Below are 14337 nucleotides of genomic sequence, written 5' to 3'. Positions count from 1 at the left end.
GTACAGGCAGGAAGCTAGGTTGGAACCCTGCTGTGCCTGATGCACGCTGCCCATTCCACTGTACACACATTTGCCGTGTAATCTTGGGCAGAGCTCCCCACCTTCCCTCCGCCTGTCAAATGGTTGGCAATAGGGATCAGTGTAGAACCCTTGTCATGTCAAAACCCCGTTCTAGATACTGGGAATATAGCCACTGGGGATATTAGACAGGGCCTCCCACTCTCTGCCCAGTCCACAGGCCTGGCTGGGTGCCCCTCCCACATACAGCCAGGGGCTTCTGCTTCCTCTAAAATGTAGACTCTAAATCATCTTCCCCTCTCTGCAGGGCCCACAGACCTCAGCATGAAAGGCGGGGCCTCCACCCCCACCCCTCCCACCCCCACCCCTTCCAGCAACAGCACCAGCAGGACGATGCCCACCGCCCAGCTCAGCCCCACGGAGATCAGTGCTGTGCGGCAGCTCATTGCCGGCTACCGAGAGTCTGCAGCCTTCCTGCTGCGTTCTGCAGATGAACTGGAAAACCTCATTTTACAGCAGAACTGACCCTGTTGGCCCCCAGAGTGCACGACGCCCAGGGAAGGAGGCTGTGCTAGCCTGGACCCAGCTTCCTGCCTCACCAGTTGGTACATTGTTTTCTGAAAGAGGTGGGATCCAAAAGAGCTGTTTCTAGCTGCACTCGGAGCATCTGAGACTTTGGGCACAAGGACACTTTTTTTTTTTTTTTTTTTTTGGAATTTCACCACACGGGTGCTCCGACCTGCTTGGAAAGAGGCCAATGGGGCAGCTCTAAAAGGGTTGGGGCTCCCCTGACAAGGCACAGGGGCTGCAGCTCTATTTAGAATCACCTTCGTGGACCCTGATGTTAGAACCCCCCAATAATTACCTTTCAAGTCTTAGGTGAGCAGAATTGCATATTTATTGAGAAGAGCAAAAGTGGACCCTTTCTTCCTCTCCCCTTAGTAATTTATTTTTCTGAAATGGATTCTTTTGTGTTTGTACAGATTGCCAGTTCTGTGTCTGTCTGATCAGAAGGATGTATCCCTATACCTAACATTCCATATCACTACACTGATGTGGGTTGGGCCAGCAGAGCTGGGCGTCAGCTCGCTGTCCTGAGTGCACAGCACACCTTTGGGAAGGCCACCCACACTCCACTAGGCTGTCTTGCTGAAGATCCCAGTGCTGTCACAGGGATACTGCCAGGCACTGCCAAACAGGAGGACCTCACCCCCACACACTCACTGCAGACAAAAGCACCCATCCATCCTACAGAGTCCAGTCACACGGTCACCTATATTCTACCTCACACTCCAGCGTGGGCTTTTCCAGGATGTGCTCCAAGCGTGTTCTGAATGGCTGTCTCCCCAACTCCCACACAATGTATCTATCTGCTGGGAGGTAAATCAGACCCAGGGTCCATGAGCTAGAGCCTGGAGGGGCTTGGCCCTTAAAACCAGCAGCTTGCCATTGCCTGGCTCTTGTAGACGCTTGACAGGAGAGTTCTGGGAGCTAGTCGAGGACCCAGGTCTGATGGACACAGGCCCCAGACCCCAGAGAACCTGCTAGAAGGGCCAGTTCTTCAGGGCCAGCTCCCTCTGTGAAGCGTCTGTGTGCCCCAGGGTGGACTAAGGCTTCCACCCTCACCTCACAATGGGGTAAAGGGATCAGATCGTCAGTGGAAGTGGGGAACTACTTGCGTTCTCCTAGGACCAGACTTTCTTCTAGAAAGGCCTGTCCTGTAAGAAACCCAGTCCCTGGAGTGTGACAAGGGACAAGAAAAAGCTTACCTGGTTTCCTTCCTCCCTGATAGGCACTTCCTCTTGCTCTGTGCAATACCTACCAGTGCTGCTAAAACCAGGGATTCACCTAGACCTCAGCAGGCCAGGGGGCCTCTCTCCCTCAACACTCCGTAGCCATGACAGCAGCACTCTGCTGCCTGCCCCTGCCCAGAGCTGGCAGAAGCCCTGTTGCCTTTCTCCCCTCAGAGCAAGGAGGCCTCAGGGGAGCCAAGGCTGGGTGAACACTACAATACCCGTGGAGAGTCACTCTTGATCCCAGAGCGGTGCCCCTTCCCAAACTGGTTATGGCAGGGACTGCTTGTGGCAGCCTGACAGACCAGCCCTCAAGCGGGCAGGCGGGCAGTGCCAGTGCAGATGCCCTGCCTGTTCAGACTCAGGGCTGTAAGGCAGGGCTCCTCACCCTGCACACTTCCACCCTGGGCTTAAATGTGGTCTTTCAGGCCTCCAATGCCTACCCAGCCACACCACCTCTGCCTTTGTGTGCCCGCTCACCAGGCCTCTGGACTGGGCCAGGACACCTGAGCCCCTTCGTACAGCACAAACTCCAGTGCTCAGGGCCTCCCCACAGCTGGCCGACCATGTGCCCAGTGCCCCACCTGCTCAGTAGGACTTCTGGATGTTTGAATTTGTGTAAATATTTATTTTTGTGTGTGAATACTACAAAGTAATCAGTAGATCTTTTGCAAAATGTTACCCCAGGCAATTTGTGAAAATATTAATGTTAAAAATTGGCAGAGACAATCGCCGCCCTAGAATTTCTGGTATCAATTGCTTACCATGTCATTTCTGCTCCCAGAGGCAGTACCCAAGCTTGACAAAATGCTTTGCATTTCTGGAAGACAGGAGAGAAGAGACCAGGCAGGGCCTCTCCCTCCATGGGACATACCTGTAAGAAAGAATGGGCATAATCTCCATCTAAGTGGGAGCCTCCAGCAGCCTGCGCCCCGAGTATGGTGTGAGCATCGGTCCCCACGCCAGTGCTGACGGCTTCCGGAGGGGCTGAACGACGGTGCCTGCTGTCATGCTGACCTGGCCTTCTCCCCAGAGAAGCCGTCACAAAAGCCTCAAGAGCAGCCATATCAGGAGCAAGTTAGTGTGGACACGGAATTCCATTACCTAGTTCAGTCAGGGAACTTGTTCTGTTTTGCTTTTGTTTTAAGAGATGCAGCTTCAAGCCTTCCCCTCCTGAACTGGGTCTGCCTTTTCCCGGGGGAGCTTTCCCAAAGCCCTGTCCTACAGCCTCTTCAGTGTGATTGAAGGCTCAGGGCACAGAGGAATCATTGGTGATCTCAAGTTACAGTGGAAATGCCAGTGTAGGACACACCAACCCCAGAGTCCTTGCAGGGCAGATCCCTGAAGGGTGTCAGAAGTGGTCGATGACCTGTTAGACCAGCGGTAGTGGACATGACCCATCTGAAAGGACTTCTCTCTCACCACTCACAAATGGACAGTTTATTCCCAAGAATGGTGTTGGGGAGGGGCAGGCAGGGCTAGGAGGGTCTTAGAGGACTTGGAACAGGTAGACCCCATCTGTCCCTCCCTATTCTAAGGGCCACACATGACCCCACAGGTGGTTATAGGATTAACTACCAGTTCATTCTCGAAATGCTGCTTTGAACTCAGAGGGTTGATACTTTTCATTTGTAATTTTTTGTAAAACTTTTTACAAGATAGTAAAGTATTTCACCAGAATACCAGTTTCAATCCGTCCGTGGTCTGATTTTTATATAATTTAGTGGTGCTTTAGAAACTTTGTTTTGTTGTTTCTGAGCTCAACAGCTCAATCCTCTCTTGCCTGTATCTACCTAAGACCAATGTGAACCTTTGTATTTTGCTCCTAATTTTGGACTCAGTGGAAGTGTACTGTTTACATGTACAGACGCCCCATCCCTGTGTGTTCTGCAAGATGTGCGCTCGAGGAGGAAGATGCACCTCACTAGCTCATCTGCTTAGCAAAGCCACAAAACAAAACCTCTCACTTTGTACCCGTTTCCACCTAAAAGCTAAAAACTTATACCACCTGGAACTCAGATTGCCAACACACCCTGCCTGGTAGATGCCCCTGTGCCTCTATCATGTGTTCCCCCTTAGGAGAGGAATCAAGATAGCACCTCCTGCCAGCTGGGTGGGGGACAGCACACAGAGGAGACATTAAGGCAGGACTTTAATGCCCAGCTCTGGGAGGAAGTTCTCTTCAGGCAATAGGAAGGCCATGAGGACCCAGCCAGGCAGGAAGTCATCAATCTGCTGGCATAACTGAGACACATTTTGGAAGAGCATGAGTTCCGTGTCAGCTGAGACTGTGACTTTGAGTGCAGATGGTACAAGCACCTCTGGGGGAGGGTCAGGGGCTCCAGACAGTAAGCAGAAGGCACTTACCGCAAGCAGTAGATGGCACCAACTTTTAAAGGTGACTTTATTAATCAATGGTTTCACCGCTAAATTATATTTTTTACAGATATGCACCTATGCAACTTAATGTGGCTCTTCTAAGCAGGTGAGGACCTCCTCCTCAATGCTCTATAAAGTGTTTGTGTTCTGTATAGTGAGTTTCCCAGTAAATGTGGCTTAATACTTTAATCCTTAGGATGTGTCTTTCTACGTGATGCAGCTACTAAATTCTGTTTTGTTTGTGGAATGACTAGTACAGGCCGATGCCCTCTTCCCCTCACTTACCAGACCAATGAGCTGTTGATGAGCGGTTATCTCCATGGTATTACTGCTAAATGCACTGATGTCATAAGTATGTGGAACCCTTTTCCTTTTGAAACTGTATATCATATACCAGACTGAATCTACTTAATAAACACTGAACAACAAACCCAACGCTGCGCTTCGACTGTGTCGCACTCCCACCAGCAGCACCGACAACCTGTCCTGGTCCTTCAGAATCTAGTTCGGAAACATCTTCACCCACCAAGAGAGCTCACCTTTCCCTAGCCAACAATCGACTCAGACACCCTTGCTACATTTTCTCGGACTAATAAGCCTGCAATTTCATTTTGGCACCCAGTCTGTTAGGAAAGGAGGGACAGGTACTCCTCCAGGGTGCCCAGCACTGGTGGCAGGTCTCCTGTGATGCAGTCAAGTGTCACCTCACAGCACCCTGACACAGCTGTGTCACGCCTTGCCCAAGTCCAGTCACCAACCAACCAAGTATTTGGCTGCAGCTCTGTGACAATAAAGCCTGTACCCTCTCGTTATTCTGGTGCCTGGCCAACTGACTGCATCTAAGCACCTACAGCAACCCCAAGAGCCTAGAAAACCAGTCCTCAACATCCAGTATCTGACATCCAATTCTAGGCAAAGCTCTAATCCTACCTTGAAAAACAAAAGGCCACTTTCCCTAGTATTTATTTGTAGTTTTCTCACCCTATGGTCATTTAGGTGAAGTTTTTAGAAAACATTACACGAAGATGCCTGGAACAAGTTGATTATCATGACTTTGAAAAAGAAATTGAATGTAGAAGTTAAAATCAAACTTTTTACTATTCAAACTATATATGCAGATTCACATATTAGCTGGGTTGGTGTTTTTTGTTCCTTTGTTTGGTTTTGTTTTTAAACAGACTGTCTACGTAGCCATGGCTGTCCTGGCACTCTATGTAGATCAGGCTGGCTTCGAAGTCAGAGATCCACCTGCCTTTGCTCCCATAAAGGTGTGCCCACCACGCCAGGCTCCATTACCAGTTACTAAAGCCTCAAGAAAACATTCTGTAAAACAGCCAAATGTTTTCACTAAAGGATGAGAGTTCTGCAGCCCTCGCTGTGCACCTGGGTTAGGTATGGTACAGTACAAAATGTGTCTCCACACCTCATTCTTAGCAGGTCTGGGGTCAAGGGCAGCCTTTAAGAAAGTTCCCATCCTACCAAAACTACTGCCAAGATCCACTAAGGGATCACAAAAGCCACAACCTTGACAGTTCCCACAGAACAGAATCATGGGACCTTAGCAGCCTTTAACAATCAGAAAATACCTCATCAATGAGGCTGCTGCCCTGGAACACTGGAATCCCAGGGAGGTGGCTGGAGGACAGAGCACTAGACTGTTCTTTAGGTGGTGCTTTTCAGACCACTGCTGTTAACAATTGGCACAAGGCATCATCAATTGGGAAGTGTCATCTTAAAGCAGTGACAAGTTCACTCAACAAGCCTTCAGTAAGGGGAGAACACATGTGTTGTTATTTTAAATCATTTGAAATGCCCTGACGCCATGACTTAGTAAAGCGCTAACTCAGTATGCACAAAGCCCCAGGCCCAGTGCCACACACAACCAGGTAGTGCATTCCCTAGCATCTGGAAATTAAGAGGCAGGATCAAACCTGGGATATAAGATCCTGTAAAAAATACAATACCACTAGGTGATGTATGAATGCCTTTAATCTGGTCATACAGAGGGTCTTTATATGAAACCCTATCTTAAAAAGAAAAAAGCCAAAACTGACCCCTTCCCCAACAAAACAAACACACTGGGATAACCTAGTACCAAATCTAAACCAGTAGTGCCAACAATCTAAACCAATCTTTGCAGAAGTCTAGCTCCATCTTTTTTAATAAAGTCAGATTTTAGTAGGCTTACCATCCGTTGCATCAAGAACCTGTATGCATTCTGAAATAGTAGAGCAGCAGATGCACTTCCCAGAATGTGTCCCCAGAAAGGTGAACACCCACCTATTAAGGCAAGGCAGCACCCCAACAGGGCCGTGCCAGGCTTTCAAATTAATTTAATGGAGACAAGAAACACGAGTACTGGCTAATTTGGGGTACAAGTAGCAATCCCCAGGTCACAAGCTCCACCTTCTCTATCTTACAGCAGCACCTAACATGAGGGAAACCGTATGGGCACACACCTTGAGAGTCTGGTGTTGCCAATGTGTACACAGGCCCCACCCCTTCCAAACAAGGGCTTGTCTTGTCCCAGCACGGCCCAGAGGACGCCCCTCCCACTCACAGGTGCTATGCTTAGGTTTCCTTGTTTCATCAATTCCACTTAGTTATGTTTTAATGCCATCATAAAACCGTGCACTAAGCACTTCTGAAAGTTGTCTCTGAAGCAACAGGCATCCATTCAAGCCTGTTCAAGCACACAGTAAAAAGGCCAGATCTACTTGCTGCCAGGAGGCTGTCACTTCCGTGAATCCAGAGGCAGGGGGTGTGATGAGTCCTAGGAGGAGAAAGCAGCTTGCCCTTCACAGTTCCCACCCCTCCCCATGAGGTTTCTGGCTACACTGTTACACCCAGTAGAAATAATCACTGAATCAAGAGTCCAAAAGAGTTGCCAAATTCATTGTGCACAGGCGTCCCCCCAGTCAACAGGACTTGTCCCAACTCCGCACTTAACCCCACCTCCCCATACCCACAGGCAGCCACAGAGGACAAAGAGACAAGTGCAGGTTGTACAGGTTTATTTTTCCAATACCAATGAGACATACAAGAGCAGCGCTTTTCTGAGCAGCCCCATGGACCAGACCACTGTCAAGCTTCACCCCTGAGACCTCAAAGGTTTCAGAAGAGGACTGGACATGCTTGGCTACCACTCCTGGTCTTTGGTAAAGAAACTTATGAGCACACAACATGGACTTGGCCAATACTAAATTTAAATCACATCACTACTGACTCCTCACTCACATTTGATGGACACCCCCCCCCCAGCCCTGCCAAAAAAAAAAAAAAAAAAAAAAAAAGACAGCTACCTCAGATGAAATGGCGGGAGAGGAAGCTTACAGAGAAAAATGAGACTTGCTCAAGGCACACAAATTTTTGTACTTCATACAGAAACACACACACACACAGAGACAGAACTAAATTAAACATGGACTCCCAACTATCAAGTAAAAAGACAAACAGGGCAGGAGCTGGGACAAGTGTCTACTTGATGGAGTCGTGGTAGGAGAGGCAGGCAGCAGGCATGGCTTTGTTCCCCTGAAACCTACTGTCCAAAGTAAGTCAAAAGGAGCCTAGTGATGCCCAATATTGCTTTGACAGGTGATGCCCCTGGAGCCTGACCCCAAAGGCCTGTCTGGGGGCCCAAGGAACTCACCCACGAACCCAGAAGCACTTAACACTGGTGATGGCGATTCGTCACATATGGCAGCGGAGCAGCCATGCAAGGCTGGAATAGACACAAGGAACCAGACAGGTTTGTTCAATGGTATGTGAACAGCTGTCTTGGTGCTGCAGACTGTAGTAGATTCCCTGGTGACAGGTGACAAGGCCCAGGGCCGACCATACGTCACAAGTCAGTAAGTACTTCCTTCTCACATCAGGCATCACAGCACTCAGTGGCTTTGACAATTGGTGCACAGAAGTAGATGACACCATTTTAATCAAGGGTGCTGAAGATGTAAAATAAGGAAGAGACATTCATATTCTCTGTACAATAGATCCATTTACAGAATTGGCCAGTACTGTGTACAACATATAAATACAGGATAAAACATTAGAGGTGCATAGAGCATACTTACAGAAGCCAAAAAGTTCACTTTATACATCCAAGAATAGAGTTAAAAATATAAAAATAAGAAACAGACTGCTTGGAAATGTAATATGACTTTCACATACACAGGTACATGGGTGCCCACTCCCACTGAGTCAAATGTGATGGGGTGGGTGGCAAGCAGAAGTCACCTGCAAACATCTGTACAGTTGACTCTCAAGGTCTACAGATAGCATTTCCATAGCAGATAGCCCTATTTCCAGACCCCACTGTCCAAGAAGGGCTATTCAAGCTTCCAAGACAATCTGTGGATCCATGGGTTACAGACAGATTAAAGTTCCAAACTGGGTGAAGCACCAGAACCAAAGGTCAACTTGGCTCCATCAACTGGCAAATGACAAAAATATGACATCAAGGTCAGCAGGTGTTTGATCCCCTGGTGGGCAATGATGGAAGTTACTTTAACCCTGTGTGGCCTCCCCACCATCAACTCCCCAAGCAGAGTAGTAGAAGATGGCAGGGAGGGGCAGTGGAAGACAGACATTCCTGCTCAGCTCAGGCAGGCGAGTTCCATCCATGGGGAACCCAACCTTCCTGCTTCAATTTCAAGTCCACTTGGGAGTGAGACAGGCTGCCCTACTGCATTCTCCTGCCTGACTGCAGGAGGGTTCAGGCTGGGTGGTCTTGGGCAACCACTGTCCTCCCTCCCCCCTCCGAAAACCCTCCCAGCAAGACTAGAAGAGTCTCGAATGACAGAGGGCTTGAGCACTAAAAATTTTAGGAGGAGGAAGAGGCAAGATTTCTCACCTAGAGATAGAGTCCTTTATAACAATGATATCCTGGATACAGATTTAAATCAACCATTATTAAAATACACACACTAAATGTACAATGTTTCCAATGGCCATAATTTATTATCTCACCACAAGGCACAATACACAGAGCTTCGAGGGTCCAATGCAGTCATCATGGCAGAACGCTCCACAGCCTTGGCACATGATCATGGCTTTCAGGCTGCATGCACACTGGAGAGAAATGCTTTCCACTGCACTGCTGTCAGTGAACATCTGCAGGGAGAGGGATGCAGTGTGGCCTGCACCAAAACTGGCTTTGTGGCTCAGCTGCACCACGCTGCCAGCAAGGCCTCTGGGAAAGCTGGCAGAGCTGGAGGAGTAATTAAAGCTGGTGGGACTCAGCTGGAGCTTAGACAACTTCCCATACAAAGCCTGCTTGATGTTGAGTTGGGAGGGGAAGGAAGCCTGCTCCAGGGGCTGACTGAGCCCTTTTCCTGGCTCTCTGGGCAATTTCCAGAAAGGCAGGTCCACAATGAAAGGCATCCCTTGCAAGTGACCCACTAGTTCCAGAGGATTGTACCCAGGAGCTTTTCCGTTGTCTGCTTCTGCCTTAATGGGACCCCTTGAAAATGTCTGCTCTGTCTTAATACTGCCAGCAGAGACAGGTGGTGGTTTGGGTGTCCAGTCTTTCCTTGCAGTCTGCCCTTCATTAGAGACAGAGTTTTTGCTTGGTTCTATCTTCCTACTGGGTAACACCGGAGGAACCTCAGCAGGTAGTGGTGTCTGCTCTTCAGACCTGGGGCACTGAAGGGTGGCAACCGTATTCCTAGGACCAAATAGTTTCTTCTCTTGACCTCCAGCATTATTCCGGTCACTCAGGGTCCTACCTGTGTGCTCAGGGCTAACGGAGAGGCTCACATTTGCAGAGGAGAAACTCGGCACTTTGGAGGTAGTATGGCCGGAGGCAGCACCTGGAGCACTACCTTGGGACAGGGCATGGGCTGCTTGCTGCTCTTCACAAAGGAAGGAAGAGAACTGCTCTTTGGAATTTGTTTCTTCCAGGATGCCAGAGGAAGGCATCAGTCCTGTCACTGAATGCTGGGAATCTAAACTGGGAACCATCTTGGCAATCTTCTGGAGCACTCCAGGAGCCTGGGAGGTGTTTGCTCTGCCAAGACCAGCACTTGCTGCATAGCTCTGGGCCAGAAGAGACTCTTCCAGTGCTTGTGCAGACTCAGGGTTGCTTCCGGCAACTAGGTGATTGTCTCCCCCCGAACCCTGCACAGTGCCTCTATCTTGGTTCTGCTCTCCCAGGGGCAGCTGCGGGGATTCTGGCCTGCTGCCTCTGTGACCTGGAGGAAGAACCTTCTCGAAGGGCAAGTTACCGTGCAGCAGGTGCATCACAAGTGGATTGGTAACCTCTACTGAAGAGCTGGGCTTAGGTGGACACCCAGACCTGGGCTGGCACTCAGTACTGGACAGCAGCAGAGAGTCTGGGATCTTGTGGGGGACCGCGCATACTCGAGACACCCAGCTCTGAGACGCAGCTGTTCCTTCTGTCCTTGTAAGCACACTTAGGTCACTGCTTGCCTTAGATATCGAGGTGGATGGGTCCCAGTCCCGCTTTTCACTCCTGCCCAACAACCCCTTTGCCATTGTGGCTTCACTTGCATCAACCTCACTGCTGTCTTCAGTGAGGTGGACTTCAGAATCAGAGGCTGTCTCTGTGGATTCGCTGTGAGGACTCAGTACTTCAGAGATGCTATTCATTTCTAGCCCTTCAAGGCCCACCTGCTCACTGTCACTGCCGGTGCCACCCATGACTCCCGGAGAAGGTGCTGTCCAGAGTGAAGTGCAGCTCTCAGGGTGGGGCGCACCTTCTGTGGCTGCCAACTCCCCAGGCATGGCAGCAATGAGGGGAACAGCTCTCTCCCATTCTTCTCTATCCTGGGGCTCCAAACATGCTGCATTTTCTCTAGATTCTGGCTCAGACTCTTCCATTACCTCATAATTTGACAGAATGGGTACCCAGGAGGCAGCACTGCCAGATGCAAAACCCTCAGTTTTCAAAGTTTCTTGTCTACCATTTTCCCTTAGGAGGGGGCCCGTAGCACCAAGTCCTAATCCATCATCATCAGGTCTATCCTGTAGGTAGTTAGCCAATGACAATTCAGATAAAAATGCAGGTGACACATTTACAGGATCTTTCATACTGGGGTTACCATGAAAGGCCTGGTCATTTCCTCCTCCTAATCCATCTCCCAGTGGAGACTGTAAAGAACCATTTTCTGAGGGAATGGTGGATCCTTCATCCTCACTACCCTTCTCCCGGGAGGTGGAGGTGGTGCCAGACTCGCACTCAGTTATACCATCTAGAAGCAACTTCGGCTGCTCTGCTAATGTCTCAGCCACCGGAGTTTGGGAGGACAGAGGGGGCAAAGCCTGGCATGGCTGGTCTCCAGTGGGAGCAATGGGGGGTTGGGAGACATCTTCTAACCCACTTGAAAGCACACCTGGGGCCCTCTGCAACAGGCAGCTCTCTTCCTTTCTAAGAGAAGCTAAGTCCTCTCCTCTGGCTCTGGGCATAGTAGCTTCAGCTGGAGTGTGCTCTCCGTTCAGAGGACAAGACGGCAGTAGTTGTGTTCGCTGTAGATCTGACGCGCTCTCTCCAGGGGTGCTTGGGGTTCCCGTGGGCTCAGAGTGGCCACAGGCCTCACCACCATCACCACTGCTGCTGTCTCTGCCACCTCCCTCATCGATGGCCCCACTGCCACCTCCACCCGGGCCACCCCCGCCTCCGATGGCAGTGGTGGCCGCCTCTCGATGGCAGTGATGGCCTCTCGCCCCTCGGGCCTGCAAAGCACGGGCTTTAATGTCTGCGAGGGTCCTGGCACCAGTCCAAGCCCGGCAGGAGGACTCCGTGATGGGGACGATCCGGGGGCATATCTGGTAAGTGGGCCGACCTTTAGCCACCCAGGGTGGTTTGATACGTGAAAGTTGAATCTGCAAGGAAAGCATAGTTTTAACAGGGTGACCTGACCTATGAACTACAGAGCAAAATTGGAATATAAGTTATCTTAGAGGTTATGGCCTAGAAACTAATTTTTCTAAAACTAATCATAGTAAAATAGCTATCACCCATGACACCATTTTATGCTGCATGAAAATCTCCCTACCATTTTCTCTCCTTGAAAAAAATAAATTAGATTCATGTGTCGTGTATGGGATGCACACATGCCACAACATCCGAGGTCAGAGGACAACTTGATGGAAGGAGAGTCCTAAATTCAGGTCATTAAAGTTTGGCAGCAAGCTCTTTTATCCATTGATACAAGGCTTTACATTGTTAACCCATGTTGACTTTGAACTGATGGCAACCCCCCTTCCTGCCTTAACCCTAAGTGTATGGGTAAGCCACCAACCCTACCTTTCAAATTTAATTATTGCTCCGCGAGACAGGGTTTCTCTGTGTAGCCCTGGCTGTCCTGGGCTGGCCTTGAACTTACAGAGATCCACCTGCCTCTGCCTCTCGAGTGCTGGGATTAAAGGCACCACCGGGATCAAACTTAATATTTAATTGGACCTTGTGGGTCATGAAACAAATAATATAACACCTAATACTAAAGTAAAACCCCAAGAGGATTTTTATTTCAAGATAATTTAACAAAAAAAGTATGTCATTTGCCAGGCAGTAGTGTCACATGCCTTCAATTCTAGCACTTGGGATGCAGAGGCAGGCAGATCTCTGAGCTGAAGAACAGCCTTGTCTATAGAGTGAGTTCCAGGACAGCCAGGGCTACACAGAGAAATCCTGTCTCAAAAAACAAAAACAAACAAACAAACAACAAAAACCAACCAACCAAATAAGACAAAAAGAAGTGCATAATCCTAAAATTTTTTTTAAAAGCTTTCTTACAGAAAATTCTGTACCTCATGTAATTCAAAGGGCTTCTGCTCTTGTCCCAGCCAAAAAGCTCAGAAAGAAATCTGACACCTGAGAAATTAGGTACTAAAGTTTCTTACCCGGATGGGCGGGACTTTGGGCTCCTCTTTAGTGGGCTGTGGCTTTTCTGTGTGAACACTTTCAATTGTGTTACGAAAGGACTGACGATCTTCAAGCCGGGGTTTCTTTTCGGGAAAGGATGCAGAGGCTGCCTGCTCAAAGGATTTCCTCTTCTGATCTTTTGTCTCTTGATCCACAGTGTCCTGAGGTAAGGCAGGGATTCTGTCTGGAGATGCAGAGGCACATGCCAAGTTGTCCGTTTCCGCTCGAATCCGGGAAGCCACAGGCTCACTGGGACACTTGGGACCCTCCTGTCCAGATGCTGCAGAGGACACAGATGGCCCAGGGGGACTGCTCACTCCTGCTGAGTCGGTCTTAGCACCCCCATCTTTGGAGAGTAAAACATCTGATGCAGAATTTGCATCCTTAGCAACCCCTGCTTGTTCTGGCTCCTGTTTTTTGTGCAGATTCCTTCTGGATCTGGTTCGGAGATCTGGCCGAGAACGTTTCTTAAAATGTCCATCCCGCTGACGGGTGGTGGGCCCACGCTGTGGCCGTACTGATTCTCCTGGGACACACAAGTCACTCTTGATTTTGGCCTCCTCCTGCTGCAGTGATTCTTCTTTGGTCAAACCCAGTCTGCAAATTAAACTCACACCATCAACCATAGGCCAGACAGTAACAATGAGCACTCAGCTAACTTAGGCAAAATGGCATGTTTGTAACGTAACCTATTTATATACTCCTATATACTTTTTCTGTTTTGTGATGCAACCCACAGCCTCCCACATGCCAAATAAGCAAGCATTCTACCACATCTCCCCAGAGACTTAAAAAAAGAAGAAAAAAAAAGCTTTCTTGGTATTGCCCAGGCTTGCCTCGCATGCTTGGATTTAAGTCCACCTCAGCGTTGGGTCTCCTAAGCCTCTGCAGAGCCAGTCTTGCTGGGTATGACAAGCAGCAATTGTTCGTCTGCGCTGATTAGTATCCACAGAGCCATGGTTCCCTCCTTAAATAATCTGGAGCTCGTTAGTTCAACCTCTGCCTACAGAACTACAGACTCCAGCTGCCTTGGTCCCCACAAAGCGCCCAGACCAGAACTCATAGTGCCCAGCGCCTTACTTCTGTCCATAGTAGTCTTCAAAGAACTTCTCCTTCCACTGCTCCACCTTCTTCTCCTTTTCCATTTCCTGTCTGATTCTGACTTGCATCTCATGAGTGAATTCACCTAAAGAGAAAAATGACTGCCAGTTAATGTCTTCTGGCTCTCTAACAGGCATTTTACTATTTTGTGCATATGTACAC

General features: G+C 49.2%; 2 protein-coding genes across 9 annotated transcripts in view; one reads left to right on the top strand and one right to left on the bottom strand.

The window, feature by feature from the left end:
- NOL4L (nucleolar protein 4 like) overlaps positions 1 to 4625 on the top strand; it is a 125263-nt gene extending 120638 nt beyond the window's left edge. For all 7 annotated transcript variants that reach the window (XM_084777387.1, XM_084777389.1, XM_084777390.1 and 4 more), the window contains one exon: positions 326 to 4625. In XM_084777387.1, coding sequence (XP_084633513.1) covers positions 326 to 543 — 218 coding nt within the window. In that variant the 3' untranslated portion in view covers positions 544 to 4625. The remainder of the gene's footprint in view (positions 1 to 325) is intronic.
- Positions 4626 to 7187: 2562 nt separating this feature from the next.
- ASXL1 (ASXL transcriptional regulator 1) overlaps positions 7188 to 14337 on the bottom strand; it is a 61951-nt gene continuing 54801 nt past the window's right edge. For both annotated transcript variants that reach the window (XM_084775991.1, XM_084775990.1), the window contains 3 exons: positions 14155 to 14260; positions 13053 to 13671; positions 7188 to 12032 (listed from right to left, as the gene is read on the bottom strand). In XM_084775991.1, the coding sequence (XP_084632117.1) occupies positions 9150 to 12032; positions 13053 to 13671; positions 14155 to 14260 (3608 nt within the window). In that variant the 3' untranslated portion in view covers positions 7188 to 9149. The remainder of the gene's footprint in view (positions 12033 to 13052; positions 13672 to 14154; positions 14261 to 14337) is intronic.

Source organism: Acomys minous (genome assembly GCF_964271855.1).
Source record: "Acomys minous genome assembly, chromosome: 3".
In the NCBI taxonomy this organism is placed as follows: domain Eukaryota; kingdom Metazoa; phylum Chordata; class Mammalia; order Rodentia; family Muridae; genus Acomys; species Acomys minous.
Note: the sequence above shows the minus strand (reverse complement) of the source record. Positions and strands in the feature narration are given on the sequence as shown.